The 18,366-nt window shown below is 36.8% G+C and overlaps 1 protein-coding gene across 1 annotated transcript; it reads right to left on the bottom strand.

The window, feature by feature from the left end:
• Window positions 1–383: 383 nt before the first annotated feature.
• On the bottom strand, window positions 384–2,096 carry LOC132304891 (uncharacterized). The gene has a single exon (XM_059802591.1). The coding sequence runs from the start codon at window positions 2,094–2,096 to the stop codon at window positions 384–386; it is 1,713 nt and encodes a 570-aa protein (XP_059658574.1).
• Window positions 2,097–18,366: the final 16,270 nt, after the last annotated feature.

Below are 18,366 nucleotides of genomic sequence, written 5' to 3'. Positions count from 1 at the left end.
AGCCCTTCCCATTTATAAGACCACTTTCTATATTTTCTATCAACCTTACCTACTGGCAGAATGACTTTCCAAACTAAATCTTCTTCAGGAAAAAACTTAGGTTTTACCCTTTTATTGTAAATCCTCATTACCTTTCTTTTGTGAGCTATGATATGATCCAAAGCATCCAGTCTAACCTCATCCAAGTCTTCCAACTCTGTTAACATTGCTTGAGTATAATCGGCCGGAGTTAAATTATTTTGGAATGCAACCCTGGCCGATCTAACCTTCATTTCCATAGGCAGAATGGCATCATGGCCATAAGTCAACATATATAGTGTAACCCCTGTGCCTGTTCTCTTTTAATTTTTATAGGCCCATAGAGCCTCAAATAAAGTCTCATGTCATCTTCTTGGTTTATCTTTGATCATTTTTTCAATGATCTCTATCAAAATTTTGTTTGAGGACTCGGCCTGACCATTTGCTTGGGCATAGTATGGTGTAGAGGCTGACATATGAATGTTCATATTATGGCCGAATTGTAGTACATCAACTGCCCTAAACACTGTTGCATTGTCTGAAATAAATTTTTCTGGAATTCCAAATCTATGGACAATATGTTGTTCCATGAAGTTAATCACTGTTTGTAGATCAATTGTTTTGCAAGCTTTAGCCTCAACCCATTTAGTAAAGTAATCTATAGCAACAATCACCCAGTGATGGCCTTCACTTGATGGTGGATTGACTTTACCTATAAGGTTAAGGCCCCAACCTCTAAACGGCCATAATTTGACTATTATCTGTAATTCTTTTGCTGGTACATTTTGAATCGGCCCATGTGTTTGACAGGCCTGACACCTTTTTGCATAATCTATGCAATCCTTTCTCATCCTTGGCCAATAATATCCATACCTTCGAATCAGCCATCTCATCTTTATCCAAGCTTGGTGGGCTCCACAGTTGCCTTCATGTACCTCAGCCATAACCTGAAATGACTCTTCTTTACTTATGCATTGTAGTAAAAGTCCATCCTCAAGCCCTTTTCTATATAAATCCCCATCAAGAAGTAGAAAATTGATTGCTCTTCTCTTGATACTTCTATCAGCCTTGATGTTTGGATTTCGGAGAAACATTATGAATGGTATCCTCCAATCATCATCGGCCTGATCTTCTATATCAATTACCCAGGAGTCGGCTAACATAGTATTTCTTAATTCAGCCGAAGGTAATGATCTTCGTGTGATTTTTATCAACTGTTCCTCCATTCCAATTGGTATTCTAATTCCAGATGCTGCTTGGGCCATGTTATTAGCCTCTTTATTCTGTCCTCTCAGCCAAAACTTAAGTTGAACAGTATTAAATTGATTCAACAATGAAGTGGCCAGAGAATGAAACGGCCTTAATTGCCAACTTAAACATTTGAAATCTTCAGTAATTTGACTTAGTACCAAGTTTGAATCTCCTAAAATCTTAACATCCCCAACAACCATTTCAATTAGAATTTCCAAGCTGATTATAAGTGCTTCATATTCGGCCTGATTATTTGAACATTTAAAATCTAAAAAGAATGAAAATGAAGTCTTTCTTTCGGCTGGTGAAATGATAACAATACCTGCCCCTGCTCCATCGGCCGTGCTTGATCCATCAAACATCAATATCCAAGGAGTTAGGAATATGGCTGATGACTCCAATTCATCAAATACCTGTGGATCAATTTTAGTTGAAAGATGATCGGCCAAGAAATCAGCCAGAACCCTTCCTTTAAATGATTTTTGTGGAACAAAAATAAAATTAAATTCCATCAAGGCCAATGCCCACTTACCTATTCGGCCAGTGATCAATGGCCTTGATAGCATATATTTAGTCACGTTAGTTTGACACAGAATGTAAACATCAACCGGCCGCATATATATTCTTAATTTCATGGCTGAATAATACAAAGATAAACAAAGCTTCTCAATTGAAGAATATCTGCATTCAACATCAGTTAGTACTTTGCTTAAATAATAAACAGCCTGTTCCTTCCCTAGTTCATTATTCTGAGCAAGCAAACTACCAATTGATTCTTCCGCGGCTGATAGATAAAGCTTCAACGGCCATTTCTTCCTTGGAGGCATTACTACCGGGGGGTTTGCCAAATACTCTTTGATTTTGTCAAAAGCCTTCTGATGGGATTCTTCCCAATGAAATTTCTCATGTGACTTCAATTTTAATAAAGGAGAAAAAGCATGTACTCGGCCAGCATGATTTGAAATAAACCTTCTACGAAAACCTACCTGGCTGAGAAACCTTTGCACCTATTTTTTGTTGGTTGGAGCCATAGCATTCATAATAGCTTTGGCCTTATTCTGATCAACTTCTATGCCTCGTTTGTGTACCAAAAATCCCAAGAAATTCCCGGCTGATACCCTAAAAGCACACTTTAATGGGTTCATTTTCAACTTATGGACTCTCATTCTTTCAAAGGCCTTTTTTAGGTGTTCCAAATACTGTTTTTTGGCTGATGACTTCACAACTACATCATCTATGTAAACTTCCATAAATCGGCCAATCATATCATGGAAGATTGAATTCATTACCCTTTGATAAGTAGCCCCTGCATTCTTCAGGCCGAATGGCATTACAACCCACTAAAAAGTGCCAATTGACCCAGGACATCTAAAAGCCGTTTTGTGAATATCTTCCTCGACTATGTAGATTTGATTATAACTTGAATGGCCATCCATAAAAGATAATATTTCATGCTTAGAAGCCGAATCAATAAGCTGATCGGCCATTGGCATTGGATACTCATCTTTTGGAGTGGCAATATTTAAATTACGAAAATCCACATAAATCCTAAGTTTGCCATTTTTCTTTATTACTGGAATAACATTAGACAACCATTCCACATACCTAACTGTTCAAATAAATCCTGCCTTAAAAAGTCTTTCAATTTCTTCCTTAATTTTGAGCATCACTTCCAAGGACATCTTCCTTGGTGGTTGTTTATAAGGCTGGAAATCTTTCTTGATAGGTAATATGTGTTCTACCAACTCCTTTGATAGGCCAGGCATCTCTTCGTAACTCCAAGCAAAGCAATCCTTATATTCCTTTAGTAACTTGATCAAATTGGACTGAAAATTAGGCTCAAGCAAAGCACTAACAAATAATAGCACAATGATCTTTTTCAGTACCAACATTAATTTCAAATAAAGGATGCTGCACTTCTACTTTATTATCTACCATCCTAGAAGGGGCTGATTCCAGATCTTCAATTTGGATTACATCTAATTTTTCGAAACCTTCTTGAACTATATCGGCCGTACTGGCCGATACCTCTTTATATAACAGTTCTTCTTTGGCCAATATCTTTTCAGCCAAAAATGCTTTCAGTCTTATGCAAGCGGCCCTGAAAGCTTGCCGCTTCTTCTCCTCTTTAGTTGTGTAATCCATCATAAACATCTTCAATTTCTTTGATGGTTGACCTGAAAATATCTGTGACGGCCCTGGTTTTTCAAGCCAGTGCGTCATCTTGTGATGAACCGAAGATTGACCCAATATCGGATCCGAATTGCCAAAGCAAAAATAGAAAACAAGACTCTAAGAAGTCAAAGTGACCTTCCATGAGGTCATGGAACTCAATGAGAACTGATGCGGAAGTAAAAGATAAAAAATATGACAAATAAGCCCTCAGGGGCAAAATAGTCATTTCTAAAAACTATGGACTCGGGTGCCACCGAGCACACCGCTGGAAGGACAACGAAAAACTAATCAAGTTGGACTCAAGAATCACATGATTCGGAGTCCGGACGAAGGAGAAACGTCATGACGAAGAGAAACAAGCACTTAAGGCTAAAAGGGTAAACTAGTAATTATTCAAGAAGATCCTGGTACAACCGAGCACACTGTTGGAAAGACAACGAAAAATTAATCAAGTTCAAAAAAAATTTCACTCGATTTGGAGTCCGGACGAGGGAGAAACGAGTGTTTGAAATTTTGACGTCGCGGTGGCCCGACGAAGGCCATGACATGCCCCATGCCGGCGCGCGATGGCATGCCCATGCTGACAGCAAGGGTCCAAAACAGGTTTTCCAGAACTGAGGCTTGAAACGGAGGTCAAGACGAGTTTTTCTAGAAAAACACAAAGAAGAAACCCCCCTAAAATCGAGTTTTCTGCATGACTAACGAAAGAATTAAAAAAAAGAAATCACTGTAAAATGCCCAAAATGCCCCTCCATGAAATCTAGTCATGAAGGCCAAAAAGCTGCTAAAATGCAAACTGGAAGCTAAAACTTCACGAGGGATTTCCAGTACCAAGACGATATTTTCTAGAAAAACACGAAGAAGAAACCCCCCCCTAAAATCACATTTTCTATTCAACTATGTTGAAAGAAGAAATTAAAACTGATGTGAAAGGTCTAGAATGCCCCTAGATCAGATTATGCAACAAAATTTCAAAATGAGTCCATAGGAGGCCCATTTCACCAAAGAAGAAGGTTTGCCCGGAAATGACCATGTACGCAAACGTAACTTACCTATTTGAATGCGTTACAATGATCCACAGCTTAAAAATACCACCGATACAAAATCCGACCCCCCAACGGGCAAAAAGGCAAAAATGAACAAGAAAAGGGAAATTCGAAAACCAAAATTATCAAATGATTTCAAATTACCGTTTGGCCCTTGGCCACACTTCAAACATGATTTATAAGACCCTATGAAAGAATAAGAATGGAATTCCCACACCCGATGCAAAAGTTATGAAGCAATGACGTAGCATTTTTCAATATTTTCATAATATTTCATAAAGTTAAAGTTGCATAGAATACAAGATACATGTCATTGGCCTCCGGCCTCATCTCATACATGTCAAATACATTGCATAGAGTGTACTTATGTACACATTACATAATTGGAATCAAATATACACATTTTGACATATAAGGCTACAAGTGGCATTTCAAGCTAACTTTTACAAGAATTGAAACCTTCAAGGCTACAAATCATCCAAGCAATATGAGAATCTCGAATCTTGATTCCTGTACCTGAAAAATGTCCCCACTACATGGGTGAGTAACATAAAGCTACTCATAAGAGATGAGCATGCATCGACCTAGCATTTTACAATAAGATCACCTTATGGTGAAACATGTTAAAAGGACTCATGCCACCTAACGTCTATATCAAAATGAGACTCGAGGAACATCCTAAACTACTCATGCAATTGAAATAAACTACGGCATACAAGTACACATGCCAAAGTACACTAAACCGTGTTAAAACATGATACACGACATTCAAGTACACATGCTCACAAGTATACTAAATCATGTTAAACGGCATAAGCAATATCTAGCATACATACACAAGTATAAGATATATGTATAGAGTATTCATAAATTAAGTATACAAACACAAGTATACTAAGCTAAACACATACGCACAAGACAAGTATACATGGCACAAGTATACAAAAATGAAATACGCACCCACAAGACAAGCATACTAAGCGTAAATACACTAGATAGAGTTTAGATACACCAACAAGGATACAAGTTCAAGTATACAGTTTCAAGTATACTAAATGAGATCAAAATACATAGGCAAGCACCAATTCTCAAGTTATAAGTAATCCATGATTAACAACTTGAAATTGAATGTGAAATCAAAGTAGAAAGACTAGGACATGTGGTCACTAGACCAAGCAAGTGTTTCCGGGTAATCATGCATAACACATGCATAAGTTATTCCGGGCAATTACAACCCACAAGGTACTACCTAGTGCGCACTTATGACTTAGAAGACTCTTGTCTCCATATTAGAGCCAAACCCTAGCCATCACATGAAATATGTCTTTACAAGCTTTCCAAAATCAATAAGTCCAAAACTTATACAAAAATCAATAAGTTAGACCAAACTTATACCAAATCCACTAATGCATAAAACCATCTTCCATGCACAAATAAGGTTGAATCCACACAAATCATGTCCTATAATTCAAGTCTAGATAGCATGTGACATGTCAAACCTCCAATATGCAATTTATACACCAAAACAAGAATATTTTACAACAATTGAACCACATTACCACACTAAGCCACAAGTACTAAATAAGTCCAAATTTAGTAACTAGCTTTCAAGGTAAACAATTGTAATATTCTAACAAGCTATACACCTACACAAGATATATCTAAACAAGCTATGCAAGTCAATGATATTCTATATCATGCCAAGTCTAATTACCATTTCAAGAGGTCTCAAGTACTAATTCTACATCAAATTAGTAACATGCTCACAAGGTGATTAAATAGACTACATTTCAAGGGATTATCAACCTATTACCTCCAATATCAATTTAAGTGACCAACACACTTAAAATAAAATTAATTAAGTTCATTAATTAATTTTTCTCTAGATTTTCAAACATATCTAAATTTTCTCAATTTAATATATGTTAAAGAACTCACCAAGGCCCACTTTAATATCACATTACAAGTTGGTTTCATGCTTGATACAACTAGGTGAATTAAACTTTCACAAAAGATAAATATTAAATAAAATTTGCAATTCTTATTCGAATAATCCCAATTTAATATATATCAACCACCATACCGAGGCCTAAATTTCTAGCATGCCACAATTTAATTCTAAGTTGCCTAGCATCATGAGAATTAAATCTTCAACAAAGAAAATAATTAAATTAAATTCTATAACTTGAACAAGGCATGCTCACAAGTTGTATATGCTCATATAACAATCAATACAATATTAATATAACCCTAAAACATCCCCTACCTCAATTTGAGATGAAAATCTCAAAAGCCATCAAAACGAAACAGCTCTGAATCCGACAATACTTCGGGGTTTCGTCGGGGACAACGCCATGAACAATAAACTCCAAAGAGGACCCATGAAAATCACAACTTGACTTCAAAACCAAACTCAAAATTTGGCCAGAAATGGGTTCTAATAAGGGTGAAAGAAGCGCGTAGTCAACACGAACACAGAACGCAAAGGCCCTACTATGTTCTGACAAAGAAATGAAGTTCAAATGAGGAGAGAGAAGGTGGCAGCCTCCCTTGGGCTGCCATGGAAGCTTCAGGTCGTGCAAGAGAGTGGGGAAGATGAAAAAAATAAAATATCTCATCCCCCTTTTATAGAAATCTCAAAAAGTGCCCCGAACGGGCCCCGCCGGGTCCAGAAAAGTGAAATTTGAGCAGATGCGCTCAAATGATGAAACTCTGTGAACAAAAAAGATTCAAAATGAGAAAATAAGAATAATGGAAGAAATAGTGTCAAAAACTAAGTCCCGAGCAGAAAGTTATGCGCCAAACAAGTTTGGCGCAAACCATGGCTAGAAACCCTGGAACTAAAGAAAAACGACCAGAAGGAAATTCCAAGAATTTATGAGTCGATGAAAAGTGAAAATGAATCCCGTATGAGGATCCAGGCTCCAGACAAAGTATTTTACAATAACTTTCATTAATTGCAAAATGGCCCCTCCAAAAAAGGTTAACTGCAAAATTGCCCCAGAATGAAAATATCTTCCAAAAGATATTTTCTTAGATACCCATGAAATAAAATATCTTCAAAAGATATTTACAAAAAACACCCCAAGAAAAGAAATTAATTTCGAAGAATTATGCATCCATGCCCCTATGGACACCGAGAGCAACCAGAGTACTTTCCTGCAAAAGTAAAGATACATATTTCGTGGAAACCACTCACGATAAAGATACGTGAAGTCAAAAATCAACTCCGAACACAAAGAGTGAGGTTACGCCAACAAAGTGACAAACGGGGAAAAGACAAAATAGGGAAAAGGACGAAATAGGAATAAGGATAAAAAAGTGAATAGTGTCGAAAAACGAAAATTGTGGAAATGACTCGGTCCTCAAAAGAAGTTGTCAATGCAAAGGAAAGAGTCTCAGAAACCATTTTCGAGCACTCGAGACGACACTAAGCGACGAGAAACCAAATTCAGAAAAGAAATTAAAAAATTCATCCGTAAAATTCTAAGGAAAAAGGAAAGGACAGAAATGACCGGATCATTACAATATCAATTTTCAGCCGAGCTGCTTCTGTCAATAACTCTGCAATATCAGTATTAATCAAGTTCTTCTTCATTGTTGCTGCTGCTGGTCGACCCATCCTGTTGATGCCTATAGACTTGATAGGTACAACAGTTTTGTCATAAAGTGAAGCTTCGGCCAAATACACCCTAGCTATAAAAGGTTTATTATCGGCCTTAACAATTTTTACCTCATTTACATCCCAAAAAATCAACATTTGATGTAATGTTGATGGGATACACATATTAGGGTGAATCCAATCTCGGCCTAAAAGGAGATTATAGGCCGCAGTTGAATCAATGATAAAGAATGCCGTGAAGGATGTTTTGCCACCTATAGTAATCTCCAAAGGCAGAATACCTTTGGTATTACTAAATCCCCCATTAAAACCACTGATGACCACATCGGTTGGAAACACATCATCCATGGTTTTGCCCAATTTCTTCAAAGTAGTTGCTGGAATGATATTTACCACCGAACCATTGTCGACCAACACCCTATTAATTGGCTGACATTCAACCCACACTTTAACATACAACGGCCTTAGCTGCTGTGTCATTGCCAGAGGTGGTTTCTCAAAGATAATTTTATCGGCCTCAGTTGGTTAGCCTTGAGAGACCAATGCCGATGAATTCTTTGAGTCATCCTTGATCTCTAATGATTCAGCCTCCTCTTTAAGTTTGGCTGATTTGACATCCCTGTTCACCATTGGCTCTGTCCTTGCTTCAAAAATAGAAGGTAAAACAAAAACTATGTTACAATTTACCTCATCTGGTAGGGAGCCAAAACGAATCCTGTACTTGGCTGCATGCTTTGGGTCTTGATCTTCATGATCGTCTTTCTCCTCGTAAGAGGATGCCTCATTTCCAAACGATATAGCAACCTCCATGTCTTCAGCCACCCTTGGTTCATCTTCCTTGGCTGGTTGAACCTGGTTGATTTTATTCTCATTTCTTCAAAGTTCTGCATTTTTCCTTTGCATTCTCCTTTTTTGAGTATGTGTAGGAGGCTGCTTAGGAAATTTCGGATGATTCACTCGAATCCATCTGCCATGGCCAACCAAGGGAGGTCTGACCGTTCTTACACGGCTAGATTCTTTCCCCTTTTGAACCCATATTTCTAACTGAAATACCGGTTTCCTTTTGAAGCTAGGATAAGAATGTTGCTCTGGCAGAACTCTATTAGCCAATGATGACCGAATGATTTTTACTACCCTCGGCCCATTTTCTTTGAATATTGGCCTATTGATTTCTTCATGATTCTGTTTAGGCTGAAATCCCAACCTCTCATGAACACTGCGCTTCCTAGTCGATTGAAAATAACTCTTCTTGTCTTGACTACTCCCATGGCCTTTGCAATTTGGGCAGCAACCGTGGTTGATGAGAGCAATTTGAGCCTCTCTCAACTGATTCTCCAAATCCTTTACCTTCTGTTCATCATTGCTGGCCGATGACGAACTATCCAGAAGTTTTAGTAATCTTTCTTGCTTATCATTATCAACGGCTTTTTCAAGTGCCAAGCTGATTACATTGGTATTCACAATATTAGGGAATGGATCACCATCAACCCCCATCACATCTGGCTTCTTTTTAGGAAATTTCAACACGCCCTCATCAATTCCTTTCTGCAATACATTTCTAAATACATAACAATTGTTAGTAGTATGATTCCACGAATTATGAAATTTACAGAACTCTTTTCCTTTAGATTCAGTGGCTGATGGTATATTGTGTCCTTTTGGCAGAACAATTTGTTTGTCAGCCAACAAATGATCAAAAATTTGTTCTGTCTTGGCCAAGTCAAACGTATAAACCTTACCAGTATCGGCCATACCCTTCCTGGCCGATGATGTTGATGGCTGAGTACCACTGGTAGATACTTTCAGTTTTGTCAATGCCTCACATACATAAGGCTTCTTGATAATAATTTCAACAAGATTAGCATCAAGATCTTCTTCTTCAACCAAATCGGTTAAGAAAACTTCATAATTAGGATCCCTATAGGACGTACCTTTCAAGGAATTCTTTCATTCCTTTTCCTCCTTGAGGACCAACTCATACTTGGTAGCTTTCTCGGCCAGGTCATACATGTCATGGAATGGGACTCCTTCAAACCTCTTCCGGAGTTCAAAATCAAGGCCATTCAAAGCTAGATGGATGTACTCCTACTCTGGAAGATGTACACGGCATCTTAACCTTGCCCTCCTAAACCTTGCAATGAATGTCTCGACCGATTCACTAGGCAACTGGCTCAACCTGGATAAATCGGCCAGAGTTGGTTCCGTCTCGGTTCGATAGAACTGATTGTGAAATAACTTCTCCATCTGTGGCCAATTAAAAACAGAGTTAGGCGGTAAACGTATATACCATGAAAAAGCTGCCCCTGTCAATAAGTTAGGAAAAAAGTCGTAATTTTAACCAAGGGCTCACACTGGCCTCCCCACATTAAACTGTGAAATGGCCAATGTGTTCCACAGTCGATTGATTCCCTTCCCCACTAAAGGTTACAAAGTCAGGGACTTTATATCCTCTAGGAAACTCAACTTGATCTACCACTTCTGGATATGGAGTTCTATATATTGGTCGGCCAGCACCTCTAAGTTCCAGGCCATACTCTTGAGTAAGTAAATCAGCTAATTGTTTTCTGTCTAACATGACCTGTGGTAGCTGATTTATTACTGGTGGTACTTGTAATTCGGCCATTCATGTGGCTGATTAGCCATGTTCTGCCCCCCGAGCCCTGATTGTGGTGGCACATGATTATATAATGGGTTTGGGGGTTTCCACCTGATCTGATTGCCCCCCGAGTTTAAAGATACCCGAGGAGGGTTTGGTGGAATTACCTGTGGCCACAGATTTACTATTGGCGGCTGATTGAAACTTGATACAGTAGGCCAAGGATGATTTTCTGCCGAGGTTGATGGCGTATGAGTCGGCTGACTTGATGTTGAACCTGGTTGAAGTATCATTACTGGCGGCCATGGTTGTGATGATTCAACAGCCCTTTTTGGCCGAGCAGATTATGACGGATTCGGCTGAGGAGCCGATTCCTGATTATTAGAACTGCTTACCTGAGTCGGCCTGTTCAAAATGGCAGCTGAGAGTTGGGACATAGTCTCGTGCAGGTCATTATAACGTGCACTCATCCTTCCCATTGCATCTACCAAAGAGCTCACCTGTGCTTGCATCACTACTAGCTCATCAGTAGGGCCTGATGCAGAGTTCTTAGCCTAATCTGGCTGATGTCCTTTCTCCAGTTCTTCTTCAGTAACCATGGCCTTAGAATTCTTTGTAAGCCGTGGTGGCATTTTTGCTTCTTCTAAACACCCACTCGGGTCCCACCGGGCCTGCCAAAATATGTTCGCGTAGTTTTACGCCGGTCAATGGACTCTTTGCGGGCGTGCCAGAGTATTTGTACAAAACACTCAAAAATATGTTGATTCGAACACCAGCCTATCCCTTTTTCCGATAGCTAACTGTTAGGCGATTGTGTGGGAGAGAGACTAGTAAAAACTCTCAGCAAGATTCTTTTTATGCCTTGTTTGTAGCAAGGACTTTTTATCGAAGGTGCTTAAAAGAAAATAAAATGCGATTTAAAGTAAATAAAAATGAACTGGCTGAATTGAAATGGACTTTAAAATAAATTGGCTAAATTGAAATAACACGGAAAATAATGACATTTTTGAATGAAATCCTGGCCGAATTAAAATAACATGAATCTGATCAAAGATTTGTCATTGAATCCGTTGCATAAAACAAAGATTTAATTTGTAAATAGCATAATTAAGCATTGCAAAAGAAGCATAAGTTACTGAAACTTAGTCTTTTCGAATAAAGTTTGCCATTTGGACAAATGAATTGAAGATAAAAATGACGTTGAGTCATTTGATGAATTTTTGATTCATGCTGATTTGTGGTTGGTGCTGGACAAATTGGAATAGATTACAAGATTTCTATTTATAGAAGTTCTAAATCAACTAATCTATTTATTTCTTGCTAAAATATATCGCTGCCCTTGATTTTCTTCACTTTTTTACTCAAACAAAGTCATGCTTCAGTATTCCTGTTACGCCTTGCTTCGTCTTTGAATTTTCCTTTCTTTTATTTGCTTTAGTTGAAGATACTTTGCCGAAGAAAACTCCTTTTGATTTAGTCAATGCTAGTTGCTAAAAAGTTGCTGACAAGTTGCTAATTTTTAGCAACTTCCTTCCATAGGCTCGGCGAATCCTTAAATAGCCTGAATAACCTTTTGTAGCTTTCACCCATTTATTCACGCGGTTACCCCTTCGTTGAATTCCTATTTCATAGGAATTTAATCTCCTTCTTCAACTAAATTCCTACCTCGTAGAGATTTAGTTATTTATTGTAACTAAATCTCTAAGTCTTTCCTTTTCAAATAACATATTTGAATTAATTCAAATATTAATTACCAAGATTTCAGCAACAACCTTGTTGGGTGAGGTGGCTGAATTCCTAGATTTTCTCCTTTTGTCTCTCTATTGGCCGACTTCCCTTGGAATCCTATTGCACACTTGTCAGCTCCTTACTGGTCCACGTCACTGCTAAAGTGGCTGCCAAGTTATGGTGCCAACACATTAATAACAGGCCCTGTAACACCCCGAATTTTTCTAAAAAAAATCCTCGATTTCATTAAATCAAAATCCTTAAATACACACCCAGGATCTCAAAAATAAAATAAATACTTCTTTATTGATACTAAATCAATTCCTCAATTTAAAAATATACAATGTCTCCAAATAAATTAAATTGATACTAGATCAATTTCCTCAAATAAATACTTACAAAATCTCTAAAATAAATTAAATAATCCTTAACACCAATTCTTCCACCTAAGCCCGTTACTAGCAATCCAAGTTCATCCTCGGTATCTGAAACTGTAAGGGGGTTAGACAGTAGGAAAAATTATAATAAGGATTTCAAGAAGTTTCATGCAAAATTAGTTTCACAAAAATATATATATATATTTTTAAAAAAATACATATATGCAATTTAATTAAAAGAGCAAACATAAAATATTTGAAATAAATCTTCCAAGCCATTCAAAGTACGATGATCCCTACTCTGTAAAATAAATCATGGATAATCTGAGCATCAATAATTCTCACAGTCTGTCCATCTCGACCCTCCGGCATCCCTGTCCTCAAAACTCTTTCTGTATTGTTTTTTTCAATTTTTCTATCTCTTTTTCACCAAACAAATACCCATATAAATAAACCATTTCAACCGACCCAATACAAATATCTACAGACAAAAATCAAATCAAAGGACATGCAGGCAGACACCCACTTTCTTATCTCTTATCTTCATTAATTTCTATACACGATGTCAATCTCTCACTCCAACACTTCAGACCAAAGCCACGTGCAAAATAAAGCCCAAAATATTCGGCCAAAAAGTCACCCATGGGACCCGCCAAAACAACCTTTCAAACTTTTTCCTTCCCATTTCGCTGCTGCATTCTTTCACCATCAGATACATATACAATATATATTCTATATGAAATACATTGTGGCAAAACAAAAAACCAAACCAATTAAAACCTCATGTGGGACCCGCTCAAAATCACATAACCAAATTCATTTTCTCTTCATTTCGGCTTAGAATCCCTTTTCCTCCTCTTTCTTTATTTTCTAAATATCAATTAACAAATAATAAAATCAGCATGTTCATAAAAGAAGGTCAAAAGAACTTTGCCAACAATCAATTAGTGGACCCGCCACCAAAATCACGTTTATCTCTTCCATTTCTATTCGAAGCCCACCTTTCCATCACACACAATCACATAGATACATATAATACAACTACAAATGAAACCAAATTTAATCTCTTCAAATTTCATTCATTGTGGGACCCGCACCAAGCCATTTTCAATCTTCTTTTGTAACTTCCTCACTACGGCTGGCTTGTGGCATCTTGTTCTTTGCACAAAATATATATATATATATATATATATATATATATATATAATATACATGGTAGCAAAACAATTCAACCTATTAAACTCTTTTACATCAAGTGGGACCCACGAATTCTTTTTCTTTCTTTTTATCTCTAAATCTCGCTGCCAGCTTGTTGCCTATATCTAGATATTACATGCAACAATTTAAAAATCAAACTCATTAAATTTCAATTGGGTAAATCTACCCAATATCTCAAATAATCAATCTTTGACAATAAAAATTATGGAATAAATATAATTTCAACACTAAAAAATTCGGGTTGTTACATATCCTAATATTTAAGATTTTTTTTATTTATTTTTATTTTACTGACAGATTATATTAAGAAGAATAATGATGAGTATATAGTTTGAAAGTCGAATGAATTCGACTTTTAATGTAAGTGGAAAATGAAATTTGACTTTTTATGTAAGTGAAAAATGAAATCAATATAATATTATCTCCTATTCACATAAATTTAGATGGTCAATAATTAGTTAATTACGCCCATTGAAAGTGCAAGACTAGAATTTCCTTATTGGTCTTAAGAGCAACAACTAAGAATGCCCGAGGAGTGCCGCCTTCTTCACCGAAGATAATGAAGCAGTAAATTGAGCCGAGAGTGGTATGGAATTTGATGCCCCGAGATCACACGGTAAATGACCGTGTGGTTTTTTCTACAAGCGTATTTTGCAATGGCTATCACTTGGAGGTCCTTTGGGTCTACCACAGTAGCCGAGTCTCCCACAATCTCCACCTTCCCATCAACTTCCACAGCCTCCACCTTCCCATCATCTCTCATTTGGAACGACAACTGTTTCTTCCCATTATCGCCTTCCATTTCAAGGCACAGCTTCGCATCAATTCCTATCACTTTTTTGCTCTGTAACATTTTTTTTTTCTCTTCTTTTTTTCACTCTCTACTTTCAATGATAATGGATTTTGATCTTATTCTAAAGGGAAATGGAGGTGAAGGATCATGTATTTATAGCCATCGCACTGGATAATTTAATGGATCATACACATGCATTAGGTACGTAACTTAAAGGAATACATAATTCACAAATAATATTCAAATTAAGATTGTTTTTATTTTCAGCAATTCTATGATAATTGTACTTTGATCCAAGTGTACATAATTAATCTTAATTCATTCCCACTACGATTGGCATGTGAAAGCATTGAACAAAGTATAAATAAATATAATAATTAAACAACTTGGCAATTTTATTTATTTATTATTATTTTTTTTAATTAAAAAATACATTCTCATATTCAATTTCTTTATGAAAATTTAACTCTCTACTTGGTACTTTTGAAGACCAATAAGTGTCACTAAACTATATAACCTTAATTTAGTGGTCATGAATGCCTGGGGCTTTGCTTTGGATACCTATGTTGCTGCTATGTTTGTTGCTAAAATCTCATGTGTTAGTTATGTTTGATTCAAAGTCAGATACCCTCATCTGACTTTGAATCAAACTTCCCTAGTCAGTCAATGTAGTTCAGAATGTAACACTTGTTCCCAAAGACTTTGAAATAATGTACTGTTGTAGGTTTTCCAAACCATAACTCAAATGGAGTTCTGGTTTAATTAATTAGGTCTAATAAGCACTCTATTGATGATGTATACAGTTGTGTTCACAGCTTCAGCCCAAAAACTCTTTTCTAACATCATTGTTCTTTACATTTCTTGTACAGTCATAATTTTGTTGAAGTGTGGCGACAACTGAGAATTCTTTCTTTATGGCCCTTAAATCACAAAAACTTTCAAAATCTTTCATTATAAACTCAGTACCAAAGTCTGACCTAAGTTACTTGATAGTACAACTTCTTTCATTTTCCACAAGATTTACAAACTTGATGAAGTGTGTAATTGCTTCAGACTTCTCTTTCAGAAAATATACCCAAGACATTCTACTAAAATCATTTATTAAGAGCATGAAGTACTTACTTCCACCAATACTAATGGTTTTTGTAGGACCACAGAGGTCTATATGAATCAAATCAAGAGCTCTTGAGGTATTTTCTTCTTTTGAGGGAAAGGAAACCCTAGTTTGATTTCCTTGTTGACAGGTTTTGCAGGTGTGATCTTCTTTGAACTTCAGCTCAGGCAAACCCTTTACAACTTTAAACTTTAGTATTTTAGTGATGTTCCTTTAGTGAACATGGCCAAGTCTTTTGTGCCATAGAATACTTTCATCCACTGCTGAGAAATTGCATGGAACATCTTCAGTGATTGTATATATATTTCCTGAAGACCTAGTGTCTGAAAATAACAAATTTTATGTACTTTGATCAATGATCTTGCACTTATCTTTGTCAAAACATAGTCTGCTACCTGAATCACACAGTTGACTCACATTGAGAAGATTGTGTTTGAGTCCTTCAACATATAATACATGTTGGTCCTACCTTTGAATTACGGTTTGCCTTTTTAAATGTCTAAAAAGTCTAACACATGTTCCCTACATTGAGTTCCAAGTGATTCTGGTTTGAACAGTGCATACAATTGATCCACATGGGTAGTTTAGTCATTTCATAGTGTTAAGAAGACAATTCAAATTACCTAATGAAAGTACATTGTCTTGAAGACTATCTCTGCAAGCTTCTCAAGATTAAAAAACTTAGTACAAACAATGATATTTGGCTACATAGCATTTCAGGGGCAATTAGGTCTTTTAACACATGTATTATATCATAATACATATGAGTGTGATACTAGTACATTGTGTTGAATTGCTCATATTCACAGGTTGATCAAGTGATCATAGTCCTAGCTGTAAAAGGTAATGTATATTGTCAAGTGTCACTACAAGGACATTTTGGTTAATTTAAATTGCTGAGAATCATTGTGACACGTGTCTTGTGGTCCTGGTATGAGAATATGCAGGCTATTATTCTTTGCTCACTGATTGAGCTTATGATACATTCATATACATATACATTCACAAGGCTATCAATGAGTATGCATATTCAAGATATTTTCTATAAAGGTGACAAGGGTATAATGGTACATTCACAAGGGAATTACAAATTATTCTGTGGCCAATGATTGGATAATGGTGACACATACATTTCATCTTTGATATAGGATTTGTATTCATGATGTACTATATATATGTTGTTGTAATGACTCGGTCATTTTCCTTCATTTCTTTTTCTCAGATTTTCACGGATATTTTTCTTCCGTTGATCTTTCTTTTTTCTGAGTTCGGTTTCTCGTCACTTAGTGTCGTCTCGAGTTCTCTGGAATGATTTCTGAGACTCTTTTCCTTGGATTGACAACTTCCTTTGAGGATCGCGTCATTTCTACATTTTCATTTTTTCGACACTACTCACTTTTCATCCTTTTCCCTATTTTGTCTTTTCCCTGTTTGTCACTCTGTTGGCATAGCCTCACTTTTTGTGTTCGAAATTGGTTTTTGACTTCATGTATCTTCATTCTAAGTGATTTTCACAAAATACGTATCTTTACTTTTGCAGAAAAGTACTCTAGTTGCTCCCGGTGTCCATAGGGGCATGGATGCATAGTTCTTCAGAAACTTTTTCTTTTCTTGGGGTATTTTTCATAAATATCTTTTGAAGATATTTTATTTCAGGGGTTTCTAAGAAAATATTTTTGGAAGATATTTTCATTTTACCAGTTGTGCAGTTTTCACTTTTTTGAGGGGCCATTATGCAATTAATGAAAGTTATTGCTAAATACCTCATTTTGAGCCTGGATCCTCGTACGGGATTCATTTTTACTTTTTGTCGAGTCTCATACTCTTAGAATTTCCTTCTTGTTGATTTTCTCTAATTTCAGGGTTTTTGGCCTCGGTTGCCGCCGAATATGTTTGGGGCATATCTCTTTACTTGGGACTCAATTTTTGATGTTGTTTCTTCCGTTGTTTATCTTTTCTCATTATGGTTCTTTTTCATTTATATAGTTTTTCCATTTGAGCGCGTTTGTGCGAATTCCACTTTTTCGGAATCGGCGGGGCCCGTTCAGGGCACTTTTTGAGTTTTTCTATAAATAGGGGGTCTTAAATTGAAAAATCTGATTTCACTCTCTCTCTCCCCTCTCTTGGCCGGATTCCATGGCAGCCATGGCTGCCACCTTCTCTCTCCTCTTTTGAGCTTCTTCTCCTTAGTGAAACGCCTTAGTGCCTTAGTGTTTTATGTTCGTCTTTACGAGACCTTCGATTCCACCGATTAGAATCTCATTTTGGCCATTTCTTGAGTTCAGGTTTGAAGTCAAGTTGTGATTTTGATTGGGCTTCCTTGGGGTTCTTGTTGATTGTGTTGTCCCTGACAAAACCTAGAAGTTTCGTCAGATTCGGAGCGGTTTCATTTTGGTGGCTTTTGAGATTTATATCTCAAATTGAGGTA

This window comes from Cornus florida, unplaced genomic scaffold (genome assembly GCF_030987335.1).
Source record: "Cornus florida cultivar Cherokee Brave unplaced genomic scaffold, ASM3098733v1 CherokeeBrave_3.0.0_Hap2_Chr04, whole genome shotgun sequence".
NCBI lineage: Eukaryota > Viridiplantae > Streptophyta > Magnoliopsida > Cornales > Cornaceae > Cornus > Cornus florida.
Note: the sequence above shows the minus strand (reverse complement) of the source record. Positions and strands in the feature narration are given on the sequence as shown.

Bases quoted from the DNA above. Each gene is read 5' to 3' on its own strand.
- LOC132304891 (XM_059802591.1), bottom strand. From the start codon at position 2,096: ATGCCTCCAAGGAAGAAATGGCCGTTGAAGCTTTATCTATCAGCCGCG.